This window comes from Marmota marmota, unplaced genomic scaffold, assembly GCF_001458135.2.
Source record: "Marmota marmota marmota unplaced genomic scaffold, marMar, whole genome shotgun sequence".
In the NCBI taxonomy this organism is placed as follows: Eukaryota; Metazoa; Chordata; class Mammalia; order Rodentia; family Sciuridae; genus Marmota; species Marmota marmota.
Genome location: NW_026000142.1, coordinates 12,607,878 through 12,628,143, shown reverse-complemented (window position 1 = coordinate 12,628,143; position 20,266 = coordinate 12,607,878). Strand labels below are relative to the sequence as shown.

The 20,266-nt window shown below is 37.6% G+C and overlaps 1 protein-coding gene across 1 annotated transcript in view; it reads left to right on the top strand.

The window, feature by feature from the left end:
- Positions 1–20,266, top strand: part of Cttnbp2 (cortactin binding protein 2) — a 71,078-nt gene that overhangs the window by 14,879 nt on the left and 35,933 nt on the right. Inside the window, exons 6-9 of the mRNA XM_048786032.1 lie at positions 8,128–8,245; positions 12,884–13,159; positions 15,181–15,276; positions 16,008–16,087. Of these exons, the coding sequence (XP_048641989.1) occupies positions 8,128–8,245; positions 12,884–13,159; positions 15,181–15,276; positions 16,008–16,087 (570 nt within the window). The remainder of the gene's footprint in view (positions 1–8,127; positions 8,246–12,883; positions 13,160–15,180; positions 15,277–16,007; positions 16,088–20,266) is intronic.

The following is a 20,266-nucleotide window of genomic DNA, read 5'->3' as shown; positions in this document are numbered from 1 at the left end:
CCTGGCAAGCAGTGGATGCTCTGTTACTACTGTGTAAAGGACTATATGACCTCTTTCTCCCATAGAATATGACTCTTTTGTATTATTACTTTAAGAAGTGTTAGATGATTTTTTTACAAGGAAAGAGATTTTTAAAGGCACATGATTGGAAATATTCCCATATTTCTAAGCTATTAAAATAATAGGTTTGGTTTTGGTAGCCCTGGAATGGACATTTAATCTTCCAGTCTAATCTGTTTATCTTATAATTAGGATATTTCAATCCTAGAGGGTTTAATAGATAGAGGTTGGGAATAAAGCCAGATTGCCTGGTTCCACTACTTTTTTCACTGTGCATTCTTCTTTCCCAGTCAAAAGTATTCAAAGATATTTTTCCATCATTTGTCTTAAAAGAATTTTTCTATTTTGATTGGGATAACTCTTTAGGACTATCTAGTCACAACTAAGTTACTAAGGCTAGTTTTCTGAAAAATAGAAATTACAGTTACGAAAAAATGTGTTGGTAGAGAGAGTCTGTTCTTACCACAGAGCATAAAAAAGCAGGAATTTTTTTCTCTCTCTATAGCAATCTATGCATGTCCAGCCTTCATAGGTAGTAGTAGCATCATTATCCAAGAAGCAACTTTCTTTCCATATGAATTTCAGAGCTCAAAGCACCATAACTGATCCAGTCCAACCCCCTCATGTTGTAAATGAGGAAACTAAGTCTTGGGAAATGGTGAAACATTTCCCAGGGTCAGTTCATAGACAGTCCCCCATAAGTGCTTGTTCCATTTTAGTAGTTGGTCTCTTTTCTAATGGTTAAGAAATTAATACAAATCACCATGCAGTCTTTAGCAGTACAAGCACCTCTCTCAAGCTGGCCTATGTCTACTTCAGAGAGAAAGCTGAACCAAGGATAAACCTTTCTTTGTTTCAATCACTTTATGTGAATAGAAAAAAGGAACTCTTCATGAAGCTCTCTGCTCTGCCATGAGATCTTCAGCAAGTCCAGTTCCTGTACCAGAAACAAATTCAGGAGATTATCTGAATTTGAGCATCACTGAATAAAACTCAAATGCCCAGTTTTTTTTTTTTTTTAAATTTAGGGGATGGCATGAGTTTTTGATTATGGGAATAGGTTATATTTCTAGCTTATCAATTGCCAAAACCTGTGGTTTCTTATTACTCATTTTTCTGTTCCGTCTCTCTGAATATATTTAATATGTTGACTATTTAATGCAAATTCTTTTCTCCCTGGGCTTCCAGAACATTGCCCTTTCCCCACTTCTCCCTTGACATCACTCCTAAGCTCCATTCTCAGCTACCTCCTCCTATTCTTTAAAGAGTTTATTCAGATTTTCAGCTTTAACTGTAGCAGTGATAGCTACTCCCAAATGCATACCTGACATCTGACTTTTACCTGTCTTCTAGACACTTATTTTCAGCATCCTAGAGGTCATTTCTGGGCAGGCCCACTGTCCTCTGGTAGCCCTTTTGTTGCCATCCTAAAATCATTGCTACATTGTATTAGGATTGCATTCTGACATGCATTATTAGCTTTTAGCTCTATAGGAATCTGACACTCTCTCACCCCATTGCAGCCACACTAGTTCTCCTGGTGACCTGGATAGGTAAGTATGTGCCAGGATTTACATGGAGCCCCCACATTTGGATTCTTTATTTCTATGTCTTTGCTTCAAAGAGAACAATAGGACTTACTACAGTTTTTCCTTGTCACACAAAATTGCATAACTTGTTTAAATAAAAGAAAGATAAGGTATCTTCAAAGTACCAAGTCACAGGATCTAGATGTTAATCAGGATAAATAGAAAACTTTCTTATTCTAAATAACTATTTCCTGTTTTTAGTCAAATTATTTTTGAAAATGTTAGGCTGTATGTAAACAAAGGGAAGGGTTTTAAAAAAACAAAACACTTATTCCAGAATATTCAGTGAAGAGTAATTGCATTGTTGCTTCCTTTAGGCCGCAGTGATTGACCAGAGGAACCCTAGAGAGGACGTAAACTACCTACCGAGAGTCATTCTCCCTTCCTTGCTAAGACATGGACTTTCTGGTGTCTTCTACTTACAACTTTAATGGATCTAGTTTAGACCATTTTTTCTCCTCTCATTCTGTACTTCCTCCCTGTTGATCCTCAGAATATAATCTCAAGGAATTCCAGAATCTTCTCTCTAGCCCTACTAAGCATTTCCTGAGTCCATCCAGGAAGCTCCTTTCCAGGAAGCTCACAGTTTACAGGGCATCTCCTAGATAACTAGGGAATGAACTTGCCAGTGTACCCACTACAGTCCTGTTTATGCCTCGGTAGAACTGCTCAGTGCCCACTTTTACTCTTTAAGATGTCCCATTTAGAACATTATATGATAAACTATTGATGACCATTTTCACTTTCGCTCTCACCAGGCAGTTCCATGTGGTTGTGTCCTCAGACCCCAATGCATAGGCCCCTTAGCCAGTCAGTTGGCTATGTCTTACATTTCCTCTCTTCATCCAGTAACATCACCTGGCGTTTGTTTTTACGCATGCCATCTTCCTAACTTAATGAACTTGAATGATTGATACAACTCTAGATTTTATTTTTATAAATGAACTTTGAATATATGGCCTCCTTCATTGACTCACAGACCCTGCCCTGCAGAGCCTTCATCATCTGCTGTCTCGATGCATTCAGGCTCCCACCGTGGTATCCCAGTCTCTAGATTTCACTCCTTCACAATGACACACGAGGGACCTTTCCAGCAGGTGAACATGGTGATGTAACATAACCACTTCATGCCTTTCCACAGGGTAAGGGCCAGCCCCTTCCTGCTGGCCTCAGTCACCTTCACAGGTGCATTTCTGTCACCTTCCACAGTGCATTCTGTGCTCTAACCATGTATGACCAGTAGCCATGGTTACATCCTGTGCTCCTCTCCTTAGCTTTGCATCTGCTGTTCCCATTGCCTCAAATAGCCTCTTCTCCTGACCTGAACTTTTTTCTGCCTGGAAAACATCTCAGCTGAAGTCTTGGCTCCAGGAGTTAGGTATTCCCAGGGCACCTCTCTGCACTTTACTTAGGGCTTCTACTTTATTGTAATTGTTTATGTGCCTCTCTCTGTTTCCACCTCCTCTGAAAAAACACTTTTTTCATCTTTGTGTATATTGTTCCCAGCAGTCTCTGGCCCAGAAGCACTAATAGCTTATTGAATCAATAAATGATTGGGCTGTTATGGTTCTTTCATAACTGGTCCGTTTCTCATCATCCTCTTCCTTTCCAACATGACTCCTACATGCAACATTTGGCTTTTTAGAAAAGACACTCATGGCAATTCTGCCTGGAACACATCCCTGTACTTACAGAAAAGCACTGAACACCAGTTCTCAGCCCTTCATAGTCAATTCCAGTCAGTTTCATCTTTGGCCACTCAAATCTCCATGTACCTTCTCACTAATGCCCTTACTTCCCATCTTAACAGTGTGCATCTCCCCTGCCTTTCAAGGAAGCCTACCCTGCAAAGCCCTGAATACACCCGCACCTCCAGGTTGTTCTCACTTTTCTGCACATTTCAAAACTCTTTCTGCTTTCTCTCCCTCTGCCCAATCTCAAACTCTTGGCTCCCTGCCTTGACTTTGATTTTATCTCTTACTCCTTGAACCTGGGGCTTCTGTTTAATCTCATTGGTCCTGGTTCCTTGCTTATAAGCTCTCATTAAAAGACCATGGCAAAGATTGCTTAATATCTTAATATACCTTCAATATCTCTTCTGCCCTTCACTGGAATAATGGACCCCTTCACTTGTTTTCTGAGCCAGTGGTCACCCAAAAATAGGTTGTAAATGTGAGTGGAAGGGAAAACTGAAGCCTAAGTCACTACTTTAAAGTCTGTTACAGCAGGGGTATCTCTATTGGACTTAATAGGACTTGAGTTTAAACTCATCTGTCTAGATTCCGGGGTAGCACACCCTACCCAGTTTTGCCCCCCTGGAAATTCATTCCCAGTGACTAGTCCTGCAGCATTTCTCCTCTTCATACAATCCCACCCAACAGGAGAAAGCATAAAGTATTTTTCTCCCTCTGTCCCTACTCCTACTCCTCCATAAAGTAAAAGCTTACTCTCATATCCAAAGGCCCATGTTAAAGGCTTGGTCCCTAGCTCATGACACTTTGGGGAGGTGATGAAACCTTTGAGAGGTGGGGCCTACTCCAGCATCTCCCAATCATTTGGGGTTATGCCTTTGAAGGGAGTATTAGGATGTTGGCTATTCCTCTTTCTCTTTTTGCTTCCTAGCCACTCTGAGGTGAGCATCATTTACGCTACCATGTGCCCCAAACCATGGTTTCCTGTCTCGTTACAGGTCCAGAAGCAACAGTGCCAGCTGGCTACAGACTGAAACCTCTGAAACTCTGAACCACAATAAACCTTTCTTCTTTTTTAAGTTGATCATCTCAAGTGTTTGTTATTGTAATAGAAAGCTAATGCATCCCTTCATATTTTGTATTTTCTCCATGTCCAACTATTTATGACACTTTGACACTCTGTGGGACGGACATGGAATCTTGTTCTTAAGGACCTGAACAGCCTTAACATAGTGGCTGGCACAGAGGTGCTTAGTACCTGTTCCATGAAGTTGTAATGTGGAGTAAATAAGCATTAAACCACATAATGTCATTTTAGTAACCAGCTGACTAAAATCTATATGATGGTTGTTCTTTAAGATTACATTGCCTAGTGATAACATAGCCATAGGAGTTTGTTGAAGTACTCCTTGTGGTATTTGCACAACATGAAATTGCCTCACAACACATTCTCTGAATGTATCCCCATCCTTAAGCCATGCATGTCTCTACTTGCAAAGTGCCAGAACAGTGCCTAGAACTTGTGCTCAAATCATTGCTGTAGCTGCTGCTATTAAGTGCCACCTGAGTCAAAATTTTTATCTCCCTTATGTTCCCTACAGAATCAGCATAGCACTGTAGAGTTCCCCCTTGTAGCTAGCTGTGTTTGGATATGCATTACCCGTGAGCACTGACATTTCACGTTTCCTTTAAGAGAATGTCACTGCTTATATTATTGCCCACTGCCCTACCTGAGTGTGACAAAAATTAGAAACCACCCACTTTGAAAGTCAGAAATCAAAGAACCTTAATTCAGGAGAATTGCAAATGTATATTGCACCTTTTGTCATTGCTGTTTGTAATGTGAAGTAACATCATTTAGAATCATCTTGATACTAGTGATATTTGTCATGTGCTTGTAACATCTAATCAATTAACTAATAGTACTGTTAGTACTTGTTTTCCAGTTAGTGATTATGATGTTGATTTTAATAAATGAGGGCTGGTGACAAATACTGTGAGTTTTAATATGTGCCAAAAACACAAGAGCTTTGTATGCATCTTTTCATTTAAGCCATATAACAATACTATAAGATACAGATATTTGAAACACAGATAAAGAAACTACAGCAGAAAATGTCAAAAGATTTACCATTGGCTATAGATATTATCATTTGTAGTGTTAGGATTCGTATCTAGGTCTGCTTTGACTCTTACACTCTTGCTACTAATACTAACTTGTGTAACGAATGTGTTATTTTTATCTCTTCTCATCTTGGGAATTAACAAAATTTAGTTCTCAGATTGTATTCTGTTTAAGTCTCTTAGCATTAATTTCTCAATCAATATTGTGTGTCTTTTGCAGTAACTACCTTATTCATTTGCTGGTTTTATATAATTAGTAATAACAGTTTGATAAGAACTGTTATTTATACATTTGATTGAATTCAGCTAATTTATAAACAGTGATTTCTTAAATCTAAACCATAGATAGATTCATGAAAGCCAAAATTTGATGACAAGTCTTAGAGATCCCTCCAATCTGAGTAGGAGCGGGCAATAAGAAACAAATGCTCTAATAAGTTCCCTTTTCAGACAGGCTGATTTTTCTTACAGTCTCTCTGATTGAGTCCCTTTTTTACATGTAGGTACCAGTGCTTAGTCTCTTGTCCAAAAAAGGTTCTGTGTATCAGCTCTGCTGTAGACCAGCACTGGTTTTCTGTTCAAATTTCACTTTATTTCAGTTTATTATTATTATTGTGTGTGACTTAGAGATTTCTTATATTTTTCTGTGAACTCACTATTGCATCTAAAAGTATGTTTTGGAGGTAATATGAAGCAACTGGAACTCACACATACTCATGGGAGTACCAATGTACAGTCACTTTCAAAAGCTCTTGCAGATGCCACAACCTGTACCCTAGTGATTCAGCACAAGTACATATACTCAATATTTGTGGACCACAGGACATGTATTGCAGTGTTCATAGTGGACCCAAATGTCCCTCAACAAGAGAATGGATAAGTATTCACGTAATGGAATATCATTCAGTAATATTTTTTTTTTTTAAAAAAAGCAAGTTGAATTATGACCACTCCTAACACTTGGATAAATCTTAAAGACATTATGTTGAATTAAAGAAGCCAAATATAAAAGTATACCTAAAGTACAATTCTATTTATATGGAATTCAAAAACAGGTTAAACCAATCGCTGATTTAGACATCAGAACAGAAGTTATGGGGATGAGAGGCTAGAGGTTGAAAGGAGCAAAGTGCTCCTTCCACAGGTTTGTTCCCTTTTGATAGTGCTTCAGCCTGTGCACTTATGTAGTTGTCTATGTGAATATTATACTTCAAGAAAAACATTTTATATTAGAAAAGAAAAAATTTATTTTACTCAGCAGAAAAAAAGGGTGCTTAGGAAGATTAGAGAAGGCTTTGCAGACTGCCTGATTTACTGTGTTGTCTGAAGTGTCAGTCCCATCCATGCCCATATAAGCACAACTCAGAGAGAGAGAGAGAGAGAGAGAGAGAGAGAGAGAGAGAGAGAATGAGAGGAGGAGGAGGAGGAGGACATTACTTGGTTTAGTTTTTAGCTCCTTCTCATTGTTTCTGTTTTATTCAGTTTTCTACATATTCTTGTGGACAATCAGTATACAAAATATGAATTAGTAACAGTTGCTCTAGTAGAACTATTTTTTTGTTAAATACCCTGATATAATATCCTGCTATGAAATTCTTTTTTAATTGATTTTTTAAAAAAAATAAATGACAGCATAATACATTACAATTCTTATTACACATATACAGCACAATTTTTCATATCTCTGGTTGTATATAAAGTATGAAACTTACATCTATATGTATATTGTCTTGTAATTTGCATTTGAAGAATTATGAAGACTAAGACCTTTCACGTAATAGTTACTGATAGTTTTTGAAGGAAGATTTCCTTAAGCAGCTTAGTAGGACAAAAAGCTGAAAAAAGGAACATAATTTTAATTAATATCTATTGGGAATGATTTTTTTTAACTCAACCATGATGTTCATGTTTTTAAAATAAGTAAGTAGGGCGGCATAAGTTCTCAAATTACAAATGTGCTTATGGGAACTCTGGGAAAGAATTATTGGAGCCCTGCACTTTAGGAAGGCAGTTTGTAGTCTAGAAGGCAATAGGGAGCATCCAATGATAGCAGTGTTTTTGCTTCATATTATCAAATTACCATGAAAGGGTACTTGAAAAGTCAGTTTCATTCTTAATTTCACTCTGCAAACCCAGCAATTAATGAGCTAATCATTTTTTTAGTCATCAATGGATTTTTTACTTTGTTTTTTACTTGTGGTGCTGAGGATCAAACCCAGGGTCTCACACATGCCAGGCAAGCACTCTACCACTGAGCCACAACCCCAGCCTAAGAATTTTTGTTGTTATTCTTCAAACCTAAGAGCCTTCCCTGAGAGCAATGACTCCCATTTAAAAGAAGGACTCTTTGGGATGAGAATATACACAGTAGTAGAGCACTTGCCTGACAGGCTTAAGGTCCTAGATTCCATCCTCAGCACAGATTTAAAAAAAAAAAAAAAAAAAAAAAACTTACATAAATGAAGCATTCTTTGCTTTTCAGTTCTAGACATTATTTAGATTAATCTGAGACCGGTTTGGTTATTTGGGTTGCTGGAATTGAAATAAGATTTCTAGCTGTGAATTCTTGATTGGCTTGCCACAAGCAACTGGCTTTTCCTTTGGGTTTTGCACTCAAGTTAATTCATTTTGACGTGAAGGTAATAGAGGTCTTGTCTTTGCAGAACTGCCTAGAAATCTTGTGTAGGCATGGAGGGCTCGAGCCAGAAAAGAGAGACAAGTGCAATCGGACTGTGCATGATGTTGCCACAGATGACTGCAAGCATTTGCTGGAGAATCTGAGTGAGTGGCATTCAAAGCTGGTTGCTCATCCTCCCTCTATGCCTCAGGGGCCTTTGGGATAATGGGAAATACATTATTGCAAGTACAATTTTCTCATTCCCTTGTTAACTTCTTTTGAACCCTTGCTAATGCAAAAACATTTTATTGTGATAGATATAGCAATTATTTCTTCTTTCCATGTAGAATGACATTACAGAACAACTTGCCATTCAGATAATGCTAGATCTTTCTTGTATTCTACTGACTAATCCAGGAGAGCTCTCTAAATATTAATTGCTTTTTTTCTTCTCACTTAGATTGTTGTTCTAGACGTTAGATCTGCCAGGGTGGGTGAAATCCCACTGGGTACTCTGCATCAGCTGATCCTCTGAGAGAGGCACGTGGGTTCTCTCCTGACGCCTGGTTGCCTATGTATCTATGTATAATTGATAATCTCTTGGGTCCCCTTCAGCTCCAAAAGTATAGTCTCCTTAGCACATTTCATGAAAGGCTCACTAGTGGGTTTATGAATATGGAATGCCAGGTCAAATAAAATATTATGACTTATATCAAGATTATTTCCCAACCCATCCATTTTACCAGCTGTTTTAATAACTCAAGGATGAACAGAATTTTAAAAGTTAAAATAATGTTTTAACCTTCAATCTTATACATAGATTTGTATTATTTTATCTCACAAGGAAGGAAAAAATACATGAACTGTAAAAATACAATAATATAGAGGCAGGCATGTAGTGCACACCTGTAATCCCAGCAAGGGCGGCTAAGGCAGGAAGATCACAAGTTCGAGGTCAGCTTCAGCAACTAAGGACTTAAGCAACTTAGTAAGACCCTGTCTTAAACAATAAAAAGGGTTAACTTAGTGTTAAAGTGTCCTTGGGTTCAATCTAGAGTCAGGTCATAAAAGGCCTTATATTCCTTGTGACTCAATCCTGTGGGTAAGTTTTGACTTAATGCTGTGAATTCTGAAGAATGATTATAAGCAAGTAAGTAAGTGAGAGATTAGAAATGTAGAAATAACATCTTATGTAGGATGCTGTAGGAGGAGGGGGCACATGACTGGTACCAAGTCAGAAAGAACACAGGCCAGAATTAGCTAGTGGGAGCAGGGCTGGAGGAGAGGGTCATGGTTATCAAGGCATAGGTATGCTGTTAGATGGGGCAAAGTGTAGGGTGAGGAAAAAGGGGGATTAAAGGCCATGCCCAGAGGAACCCCCAAAGCCGAATAGAAGGGAAAACCGACTCAAAAGACTGAGCAAAATTAGAAAAGAAGTTAGGAGACTATCTCTGAGAGGAAGAAGTAATTCAGTACTATCAAATTCTCTAGGGTATAAGGGTTAAAAAGAAACAGCCACATTTGGCAAATAGGAAGTTGCTGCTCATAGGGAGACAAGTTTCATGCATTCTGAATCCAGAAACTCATTATTTTAAACAATGAATAATATGGAAAGACAGTGGGAAAAAACAAATTCAGAATTCTTCCCTTTATTCATTCATTTAGTATTGAGCTCCTCAAGTGTCAGTCACTCTCCCGACCATATGGGATAAGTCAGAGTTAAAAAAAAAAGATTGTTATCCACAGGGTATAGTGCAAGCCTGTAATTCCAGTGGCTTGGTAGGCAGGAGGATCTCAAGTTGAAAGCCAGCCTCAGCAAAGGTGAGATGTTAAGCAACTCAGTGACACCTGTGTCTAAATAAAATACGATAGGTCTGGGGCTATGGCTCAGTTGTCAAGTGCCCCTGAGTTTAATCCCCAATACTCTCCCACTCTGTACCCCCAATCATGAAGGTTCTATTCTAACATTAAGGGACAGGAAATGAGCAATAAACATAATTCATTACATGGTAATATGAGATAGTGAGATGTGCCATTGAAGACTAAGGGGGATTGGGTGTGGATTTTAATTTTTAAAAAGGTCATGAAGGTAGCCTTCCTGGTAAAACATTTAAGCAAGGACTTGGAAGAGGTGAAGATATATAGATATCTCAGGTAAAGATTTTCAGGCAGGTCCTCAAATGGTTCGAGGTAACTGGTAATTTCTGAAGAACTGCAAGAAGGGCAAGGTGACTGGGTTAGAATAATGAGAGAAAATCAGGAAACAGGTTGGAGAAAGTATAGAATAGGTTGGAGGCCTGATCTTGTTGGAATTTATAGGTCATGATAAGGACTTAAGGTAGCCATCAGAGTGACAGATCTAATGTATGTTTTAATTGTCATTGGCTGCTTTGTTGCAAATAAACCATACAGAATCATGGGTAAAATCAGGGCCATCATTTAGGATGTGACTCTAGTATTCCACGTGAGGGGACAGTAATGGTGGCTCAACCTAGGATGGGAGCAGATGAGGTAATGAGAAGTACTTGGTTGGGTTGTGGAGGTGTGAAATATCAAAGTGGCAGAACATACTAATGGATTGAATGTGGAGTGTGAGAGAGGGAACTCATGGGTTAATTCTAAGTTGTTCAACCTCAGAGATTGGCAGGATGGACTTGCTGTCACAAGAAGGAAGGTTGTCAGAGGTTGAAGCAGATTTTGCTGATGAGGATATGGAGTTTAGTTTTTCGTGTATGAATCTGAAATGTCTGGGAGGCTATCTATGTCAAGCCAGCAGGAATTTTGGAAGATGAATAGGAGTTGCATATGTAAGTTTGAAAGTCAACAGTCTACCCATGATATTTTCAGTCATAGGTCTACGTCAGATCATTAAGTAAGTGTATTAGTCAGCTTTTTGTTGCTGTGATAAAATACCTGCGATAAACAACTTAAGGGAAGAAAGATTTATTTCGGCTCAAGGTTTGAGAAGTTTTAGTCCATGTTATTTGACTCCATTGCTTTGGGTCTGAGGTGATGAAAAACATCACGGCAGCAGAAAGCTGCTCAGCTCAGCTCATGGCGGCCAGGAAGCAGAAAGAGAGAGGGAGCAACCAGGGAGAAGATATCATCTTCCAGGGCACACTTCCTCCAAATAGGCCCTTTCTCCTATAGTTTCCATCACTTCCTGATTATGCCATCAAAATATAAATCCTTCAGTGGACTCAGTCACTCATGGCATCAAAGCCCTTGTGATCAAAGCCTTCAGGACTTTCCTGATTGCCCCACCCCTGAACCCTGTTGTATTGAGGATCAAGCCTTCGACACTTTCCGCTTTGGGGGAAACATTTCAGATGCATATAATAGGAAGTGAATGTAGAAGATTTTAAAATAAAACTCTCTGAATCACTCTGTCATTAAGAAGTCTGGAAAAAGTGGAGAGATAGTGAAGAAAGAACATCAAGGAAAAGAATGAGCAATGAGGAAAGCTAGTAGGAGTCTGTCAAGGAGCAGAGAGAGGTCACTTACATCAAATGCTGCTGATAAGAAAGATAAGTAAGAACTGACAGTTGGAAGATAAAATAATCCAATAGCTGGTCAGCTAATGAAAGCCAGTTTTAGAAAAGGATCATAAAAATATATACTTTAAATAAAGCATTGTAATGTTAAATCTTGCAAAGTAATTCTTTCACCGAGTTTTAGTCTTTAGTATTGTTCTTCTGAGTTTTACCTATTCTTGTCAGAACAAAACGTACATTTAATGTATCATGTATGATTTTTAGTGTTTGAGTACTCAAACACATTTGTAAAGTAAACCAAAGATACTGTCTGTCCAGAGATTATTACATTTTTTATAACTGCATATAGTTTTCTCATTTATACCTTATTAAATGATATTTTTAGTAACTCCATTAAGTGTCTCTAAAGCATTCAACCTAGTTTTCATAATAACAGTAACTCATATGTCATCAGCTTATGGAATATTAAATTCACTAATTGCAGTAATGAGTTGAACAGACATAGAAGATCTGGGAACAGACACAAATGACTCTTAGTAAACATATAATTTAAATCAAAAACAAGTGCACAGGGATGGCACCCACTGTGGTGGAGCCTCAGTCAAGTGCTGTCAGAGAAATTGAAAGATCACTTAAGAAGTTCCTATTGCATTTTTATCATTTATCCAATATTTACTAGTGTTTGCCATGTAACAAATAATGTGTTGAATCCATTTCAAACAGAAGTTTATTTAGTTGTTTTTAAAGAATAATTTGAGGTATAGCAATTTCAAGGCAATTCACCAAATATATACAGGTAGGAAAAGGCCAAACCTGAGGCTCAGACCAAGCTCAGTAGAATTCTCAAGCTGCCATCATGAACTTTCTGGCCTGTATAACTATTGCCTGATTTGATCATCATATTATCTATAAAGATAAGGAGAATAGATAGAATTCAGGATCAAGGAGGAGCTCTAGTTTTCTTAGATTTTTTTTAAAAAAACGATTTGAAACTCAAAGGGAGTCAGTGGAGTACAAAAGGTTAAAGGTACAAGGAAAGATAAACAGTTCATACAGGATACCTCCAAAGAGACTGTGAAGAGATTGGGAGACCAGACTTTACTCCAGTATAAGACTATTCAATTTAATGTCTTTAAAGAAAAAAGATAGCTGTCCTTCAATTTATTTTTTAAATGTTCATATCTGCTTATTTTATGTAATACTTTTGCTGTTTTTTTTTTTTCCTGTCAAGTTTGGTTTTTTTTTGTGTGTGTGTTGTTGTTGTTGTTGTTGTTGTTTTTGACTTCTAATTCTTTAATCTTCTAACAGATGCTCTTAAAATACCCTTAAGGATTTCCTTGGGTGAGATTCAACCAGGCAACTGTGGTTCTGATGACTTTGAATGTGAAAACACAATATGTGCTTTAAATATCCGCAAACAGACATCATGGGATGATTTTTCAAAAGCAGTGAATCAAGCCCTGACAAATCATTTCCAAGTAATCTCTTCTGATGGATGGTGCCGTCTGGAAGACATGACATTTAATAACACTACGGACTCCGACATCGGCCTCAGTGCAAACAGTGTACGATCCATCACGCTAGGTATCATCAGACCTACAGTGGAGACACAGTTAAATTGCTGGCTTTATTTATGTTTGTGGGCATCATAACCTGATACTCAGTTCATTGATTCAGCACATTTAGTGCTCTTTTATGGCAACTGCCAGTGCTGAGAATCTTGAATATTCACAACGTAGCCATTACATAATGTAGCCTGTTAATATAAAAAAATGCTTTTATGCCCCAAATAACACCAGAGAGTAAAGAACATGAAAGCCTTTGATGAGGCTTTGTGATTACACTTGTATTCTAGATAAATGCAAGAAATCAACCACACCACAGCTGCTTGCTAAAACACAAATTCTGAACACAGCCCCTAATTTCCCTAGCTGTGCCAGGAGCACTGGGGTACATTAACATCTTACCTCCAAAACAAGTGTCCTAATGAAGTCAAGGGTTGGAAATGCTTTAAAGAAGATATGTTCCAAGCTCCCACATGGGATGAGTCAAAGTGGTAGCTTGTTGTTTCTATTTGAGAGAGACAGCAAAAGAGACTCTGAAGGACTTAGAAGATGAGATTTTCTTTCTGCTGAGCATAGTAGGTGCCCTAAAAATGTTGCAATCTCTGATTAGTTTCTTATCTTCTGGGCCAGAAGAACTAACATCCATGGGAAGCCTCTTTTTCAAGAACTATTTTAGATGCTTTATAAATGTTTTTTACAGTAGCCTGATTGTGCAACTAACTAGGTATTAGAGGACTTGCCTCGGGTCACACAACTAAGGAGCAAAACAAGATTCAAATCAGTCTGTCTGATTCTTTTCCATGTTAGAATAGACTGGTCAAGACTGTGGGAAGGGTGAACTTTTAAATGCCTATTAATATTATATCAGAAAGAATATTGTTCTTGTTATAGCAGAAAGTATATTATTCTGTGCACTAATATATGCCAATTCACTTTCAAAATATACATTAGCACTAGATTTTAGAATAGATTATTTGTGATAACTTGATTTTATGGGTCTTTGGCATGATCATTAAGAAGATTATTAGTATAGCATTGTTATTCAATTAAAATTTTTATTAAAAAATAAGTCATAGATGATGGTGAAGAACACATTTAGTCAACAGAATAATGGATGCTAAGGCCAGATTGTTCCAGTGTTCATGCTTGTCACAGAAATGTAGCATATTGTAATAGCATTTCAAATGAAAAAACTTTGAGTGTTGTGGGAGAAGTACTTACGGCTGGCTGTAGACACTTGATAATTGGTAATGATAATATTATTATCATTAATATGTGTTTACAGGTGATTTTAATGTATCCATAGCATACATACATACATAAATAGATAGCATGCATACATACATACATACATACATACATAGCTAGACTAAAGGAACATCAGACTAACAATCAGAATTCTTGATGAGGTATATGCATGAATATGCTGAAAATAGACTTTTGAAAGAAGTGGTCTGTGGAAGGGTAGAGATGAAAAAATACTCAATGCTAATCCCTCCCTAGAAAAGACATGCATGAAGTAGAAGCCCTTCTGAACAGAAGTTAGCAGAGGATTGAATCTGAGAAAGCTAACCCTTTTCTGAGCATCTGAAATTATCTTTTTATTTTTTCCTGGAATCCCTTTTTGTTGGAAAGGGATTCAGGGACAAATCATAAAGGATCTGATATCTCATCCACAGTGCTTGGGCTTTGTGAATCAGACATTGGAAGAATCCAGAAATGGTTTTTATGTTATGAGCATTTTGCTTTTGAGAACTTGATTCTAGAAATATGTGTCTATATTTTTGCTCTCTTGATACCTTTTTCAATCCCTTCTCAGGATGACTTTTAAGAAGTCTGTCAATTGGACACCTTCCTTTTGACCTTCAAAACATTCTTAGAGAGTTCACCCCTTGTGTGGCCTGTAACATGTTCTGTTTGTGCTGTGGACAACATAAGCTCTGGATTCCTTTGAGTTCTCACAGAGGATGTGTGTTTAGCATTATGAAAACATTACTTTTTAAGTAATCCTTGACATTTTATTTTGTTTGTTTAAACTAGGAAATATGCCGTGGTCCACTGGTCAGAGCTTCACCCAGTCCCCATGGGACTTCATGAAGAAGAACAAGGCAGAGCAGGTCACTGTGCTTCTGTCAGGTAACAATGTTCCAAGTTGAGGTGACATTCAAGGAGTATTTGCTTCATGACTGGTTCACAGTCTGCATGTTGTCCTACCTCCTCTAGTCATGCATGCGACACTCCCACTGTGAGGCAATTAAATGTTGTTGTTGTTGTTGTTTTTTGGAAACATTTGATTAAGAGAAGGAAAAATGAAAAGCCATGTCTCCGAATTCTCAGGTGATATCACACTGACCATTGGCTCTGCTAATGTCATTGTACCTTTTATTAGAAAAACCCAGAGATAACCAGAAGTGGTGGGGCAAACCCATAATCCCAGAGACTTGCAACACTGAGACAGGAGGATTGTAATTTTGAGGCCAGCCTTGGCAATTTAGTGAGACCATGTCTCAGAATAAAAAAAATAAAAAGTGGGGTGGGGATATAGCTGAGTGATAGAGTGCCCTAGATTTGATCCCTTGTACCCTCCCCTCCAAAAAAAGGTTCCCGGAGGACCCCACCAATTAGTCCTTCCCCAATTTCAGGCAACCTCCAAAGAGTACTCTTGATTTTTTTCATCATGGGTTACTGTCACCTAGGAGACTTTCAGGGAAATGATGGCGCATTGGTGTTTCTTGACCAAATGTCAGCTCTGCCTATAGATGTCCACAAACATGTTCTTTCTTTGATGATAGGTTCCTTGCATTTTGACCATCTCTACTTAACAAGGAAGAGCTAATTTTCCTTCTCTATATTTGTTTCTTATACAGGTCCCCAAGAAGGCTGTCTCAGTAGTGTGACTTATGCATCCATGATCCCTCTTCAGATGCTACAGAACTACCTCAGACTGGTAGGTGGACACTGTCAGTGGAAGCCTCCACTTCCATCTGGCTTCTTCAAAACCTGGTGGTCCATTATTATGTTTATAGGAGTGAAAGCCCTAGCTCTCTCCCTGGCAGGCTGCAACCAGTTCATCTGGAGTTAGTTGTTATCCAAGTATCCATTTCCTGGACCCAGAGACCACCAGTGACTGGTGTTATAATTTAGGCAGCAGGAGGTTGTCTTCCCTTAACAAGGATTTAGCATCAAATGAATGATCATCAGTATGGACAGGAATGGTCATGCATATCAAGATGCTTGACTATATGCATTTATGAGTTAAAATTAAGTAAATATATTAGTTACAACGTTGATTTGGCCACTTTTGCTTTTTTGAGTGGTTACTGGGATTGAACATAGGAATGCTTTTTGACTGAACCACATCAAACGTCTTTTTTTTTTTTTTTTTTTTTTTTGAGAAAGGATCTCCCTATGTTGCTGAGGCTAGCCTTGAACTTGCAGTTCTTCTGCTTCAGCCTCTGGAGTAGCTGGGATTACAGTCAGGCTATGTTCAACTGATATGGCCACTTTAACAGAAATCAAGTCATTATAGCTTAAATAGAGCGTTTATTTTTCTTGAGCCTGCTGGTAAAAGTCCCTGAGTGTCCCTGCTGATAAAAGATCTGGAGAGGAGGAAAGTGCATGTCAGCTATTCCAGCATCACAGCACCTTCTTCTCTGATCCACTATTCCCTAGGGTGGTGTTTGTGTCACTTGTTAAAAAATATTCACATCCACATCTTAGCCTGAGAGAAGAGAGCCTGGAGGGCAGGATTCTTTCTTTCAGGGGAGTCTCACACCACACTCCTGCTCATATCCCATGGAATGGAATTTAGAATTATGTTCATTCCTAGCTGGCAAGTGTGGCCTTTTGTGGAGTAACCATGAATCTACCTAGAACTGGATAGTCTGTTACTAAAAAGAGGAGAGGGAATATGTTTATCAAAAGAAATTCTAGAAAATTCTAGATACAGAATGGATAAAGGTAATGCTTTGTATTCATTAAATACTTAATACATGCTAGGTAATATGCTAAGTGTTTTCTTGTGTCTTATATATTCTTCCAAACATCTATGCAGTATTTCACACATTTATTTATTGATTAATTGATTTTAATAGAGAAACTGAAAAAAAAAGAAGTAATTTGCTCAAAGCCACATACCTAGTGATAAGTCCATTGTGCAAGTGCCTGAGACATTGTATCTGCATGTGAGAGATTTATCCAAAACTAATGCTAATGGTATAAAACATTAAGCGAATAATAATTTTACTTGCTGCCTTAATTTAGGTAGCCGTTTTGTTGTTGTTGTTGTTGTTGTTGTTTTAAAAGAGTCAGACATGGCTTCCTTTTCACTCCTGATGAAAAAAGGATTCAGAACCATTTCATTGATCTAGCCAGGCTCAAAGTTGGGACTGACCTTTGTACCAGCTGCATATATACATTCAAAAGCCTCACAATGTGGCAGAGGTGGTGTCACTTTCACTTTATTTATTTTCTTTATTATTTGCTCCATTTCCCCAATATGCCTGGCAGAAGGAGATAAGTTTCATTCCTTTGCTTGAGTAAAAGTTGAAGGAACTGTTCAGGAATGTGAGCCTCAGGCTCTGATGGAACCATTTCCTTCTCTTCTCACAGCATGTTTGTACCTGTTCAAATGATGAAATTGTTAAAAAAAAAAAAAAAAAAGGCAAATTTAAAGATCTTGATTGGTTTTGTTTTCCAGCACTTCATTCCATTAAATAGTATAAGTACTCCAGTGGGCTGGTCAGTGAGGAGTTGTAAAAGCAGAGAAGGGTGGAAGAAAGCAGAAATGAAGAACGTGAAGTAAATTGGTCATCTCAAAGTTACTTTCTTTGTAAGGCAAAGACAGGGGAGATAGAAAATAGAAAAGTAATTGGTTAACACCAGGTTACTTCAGATTACTTTTGTTTTTGTGGTTTTTGTTTTTGTTTTTTTGTTTTGTTTTGTTTTGTTTTGTTTTTAGTACCAGGAATTGACTGTTGCTTAACCATATTCCCAGCCTTTTTTTTTTTTTTTTTTTTTTTTGTAAACAGGGTCTTGCTAAGTTGGCCTGTTTAGGAAACTTGGCTCTGCTTGCTTGCACTCTCCCTCTTTCTCTCCCTCTCTCTCTCCTGTCTCCTCCCCTCCCCTCCCCTCCGGGTTTTCAGAAGAGATAATTTGTTTGTTTGTTGATATGGCATGTAAGCCTCTGTGACTCCATTTTGATTTTTAGTCTGACCTGTTGAGTCCCAATGCAGGAACCTGGTTCAAAGCAATGTCTTCTTGAAAATTTTTTTAAGTTATTCTTTTTAGATAAACATGACAGTAGAGTGTATTTTGACATATTATACATACATGGAGTATAACTTATTCTAATTAGGATCCCTTATTAATTTTTATGAAATAAAAGTAATAGAAAAGCCATGCAACTAAATTAGATTTGTACATTTCACTGACTAGCAAATCTATAAAAAGAAATGTCTACTAATCACATTATATATAGCATATTCTTAGTATTCTTTCTAAGTGTCTCCTGATTCACAAGACATAATTTGATTTCCAGTGACCAACCAATCAGATTGAATTAACAGTTTTTAGTTCTGTTCTCAGTTTAGTGAATATACACAAAGGGATTTGGAAATCTACCAATTAACTCTTGATTGAATATAATAAAATGTATCACTCATTTCAACAGCCACTTTAAAACTTAGTGACTGAGGCAATTGTATGTGTAATGGTTGTGAATATGTCTTCTTCCATGCAAGTTTATAAGCCCCTAAAAGTAATATACCAAGTGTTATGCAGTTTGTATCATGTTAGTCATTTACTTCAGCTGTTTGACAACCATTGAGAGGCTTCTAATGCATTCAGTGGTTTAGAGACATAGATTGAATTTATGTATAAGACACATTCCCTGGCCTCATGGAGCCTATATTCCAGTTGAAAAGGCAAATTTAAAAATAAATGATTAAATACTTAGGTTATGTATAGACTACAATAATTACAAGTATAAAGACAAATAAAACAGATAAGAAGGTAAAGAACACATGGAACAGGAAGCAGAAAACTCTTTTTACTTTTTTTTTTTTTACATTTTTATGAGTCCATCATATTTATACATGATAGTGGAATTCATTATGACACATTCATACATGCACATAAGAGTTTGCTGCATTTCATTTCCCAGTGCTTCCTCTTTTTCTCTCCTCCTCCTGTACACTACTAGTCTCCCTGCTACTTATTTATTTTAATTGAGGCATTATAATTATACATAAAATGGAATTTGTTGTGCTATGTTTGTACACGCATATAGCATAATTTGCCAGTTTCATTCCCGAGTACCTTCTTCTCTTTCCCATTTCTAGTCCCTCCCTCTTGATTCCCAAACCCCTTCCCTTAGTCTACTTCGTGTTCTCCCATATGCTTTCCTGAGATCTCTTTTGTTTATTTCTTATTTCTCTCTAGCTTCTGCATATGGGAAAACATTCAACCTTTGACTTTCTGTTCTGTTTATTTCATTTAGCTTGATATTCTCCTCTTTCATCCACTTACCAGCAAATAACATAATTTCACTCTTCTCTATGATGAATAAAACCCCACTGTGTATATATACCATATTTTCTTTATCAACATTTGTTGAAAGATACCAAGGAAGACTCCGTAACTTGACTATTGTGAATTTTGCTGCCATAAACATTGGAATGCAGGTATCACTATAGCATGTTGATTTTAGTTCTTTTGGATAAATACCTATCAGTGGGATAGCTGGGTCATATGGCAGTTCCATTTTGAGTCCTTTGAGGGAACTCCTACTGATTTCCATTGTGCTTGTATTAAATTGCAATCCCACCAACAAAGTATAAGTGTTCATTTTTCCCCACATCCTCACCAGCATTTCTTGTTATAGTCTTGATGCTTGCCATTTTGACTGGGATGAGATGAAATCTCAGTGTAGTTTTTGATTTACAATTCTCTGATTGCTAAATATGTAGAAGGTTTTTCATATATTTGCCCACTTATTGACTATTTACTTGCTTATTTGGTGTTCAGATTTCTGATATTATTTCTGTCAGAAAGGTAGATGTGAAAGACTTTCTCCCAATTTTTTGGCTCTCTCTTCTCTCTCTCTCTCTCTCTCTCTCTCTCTCTC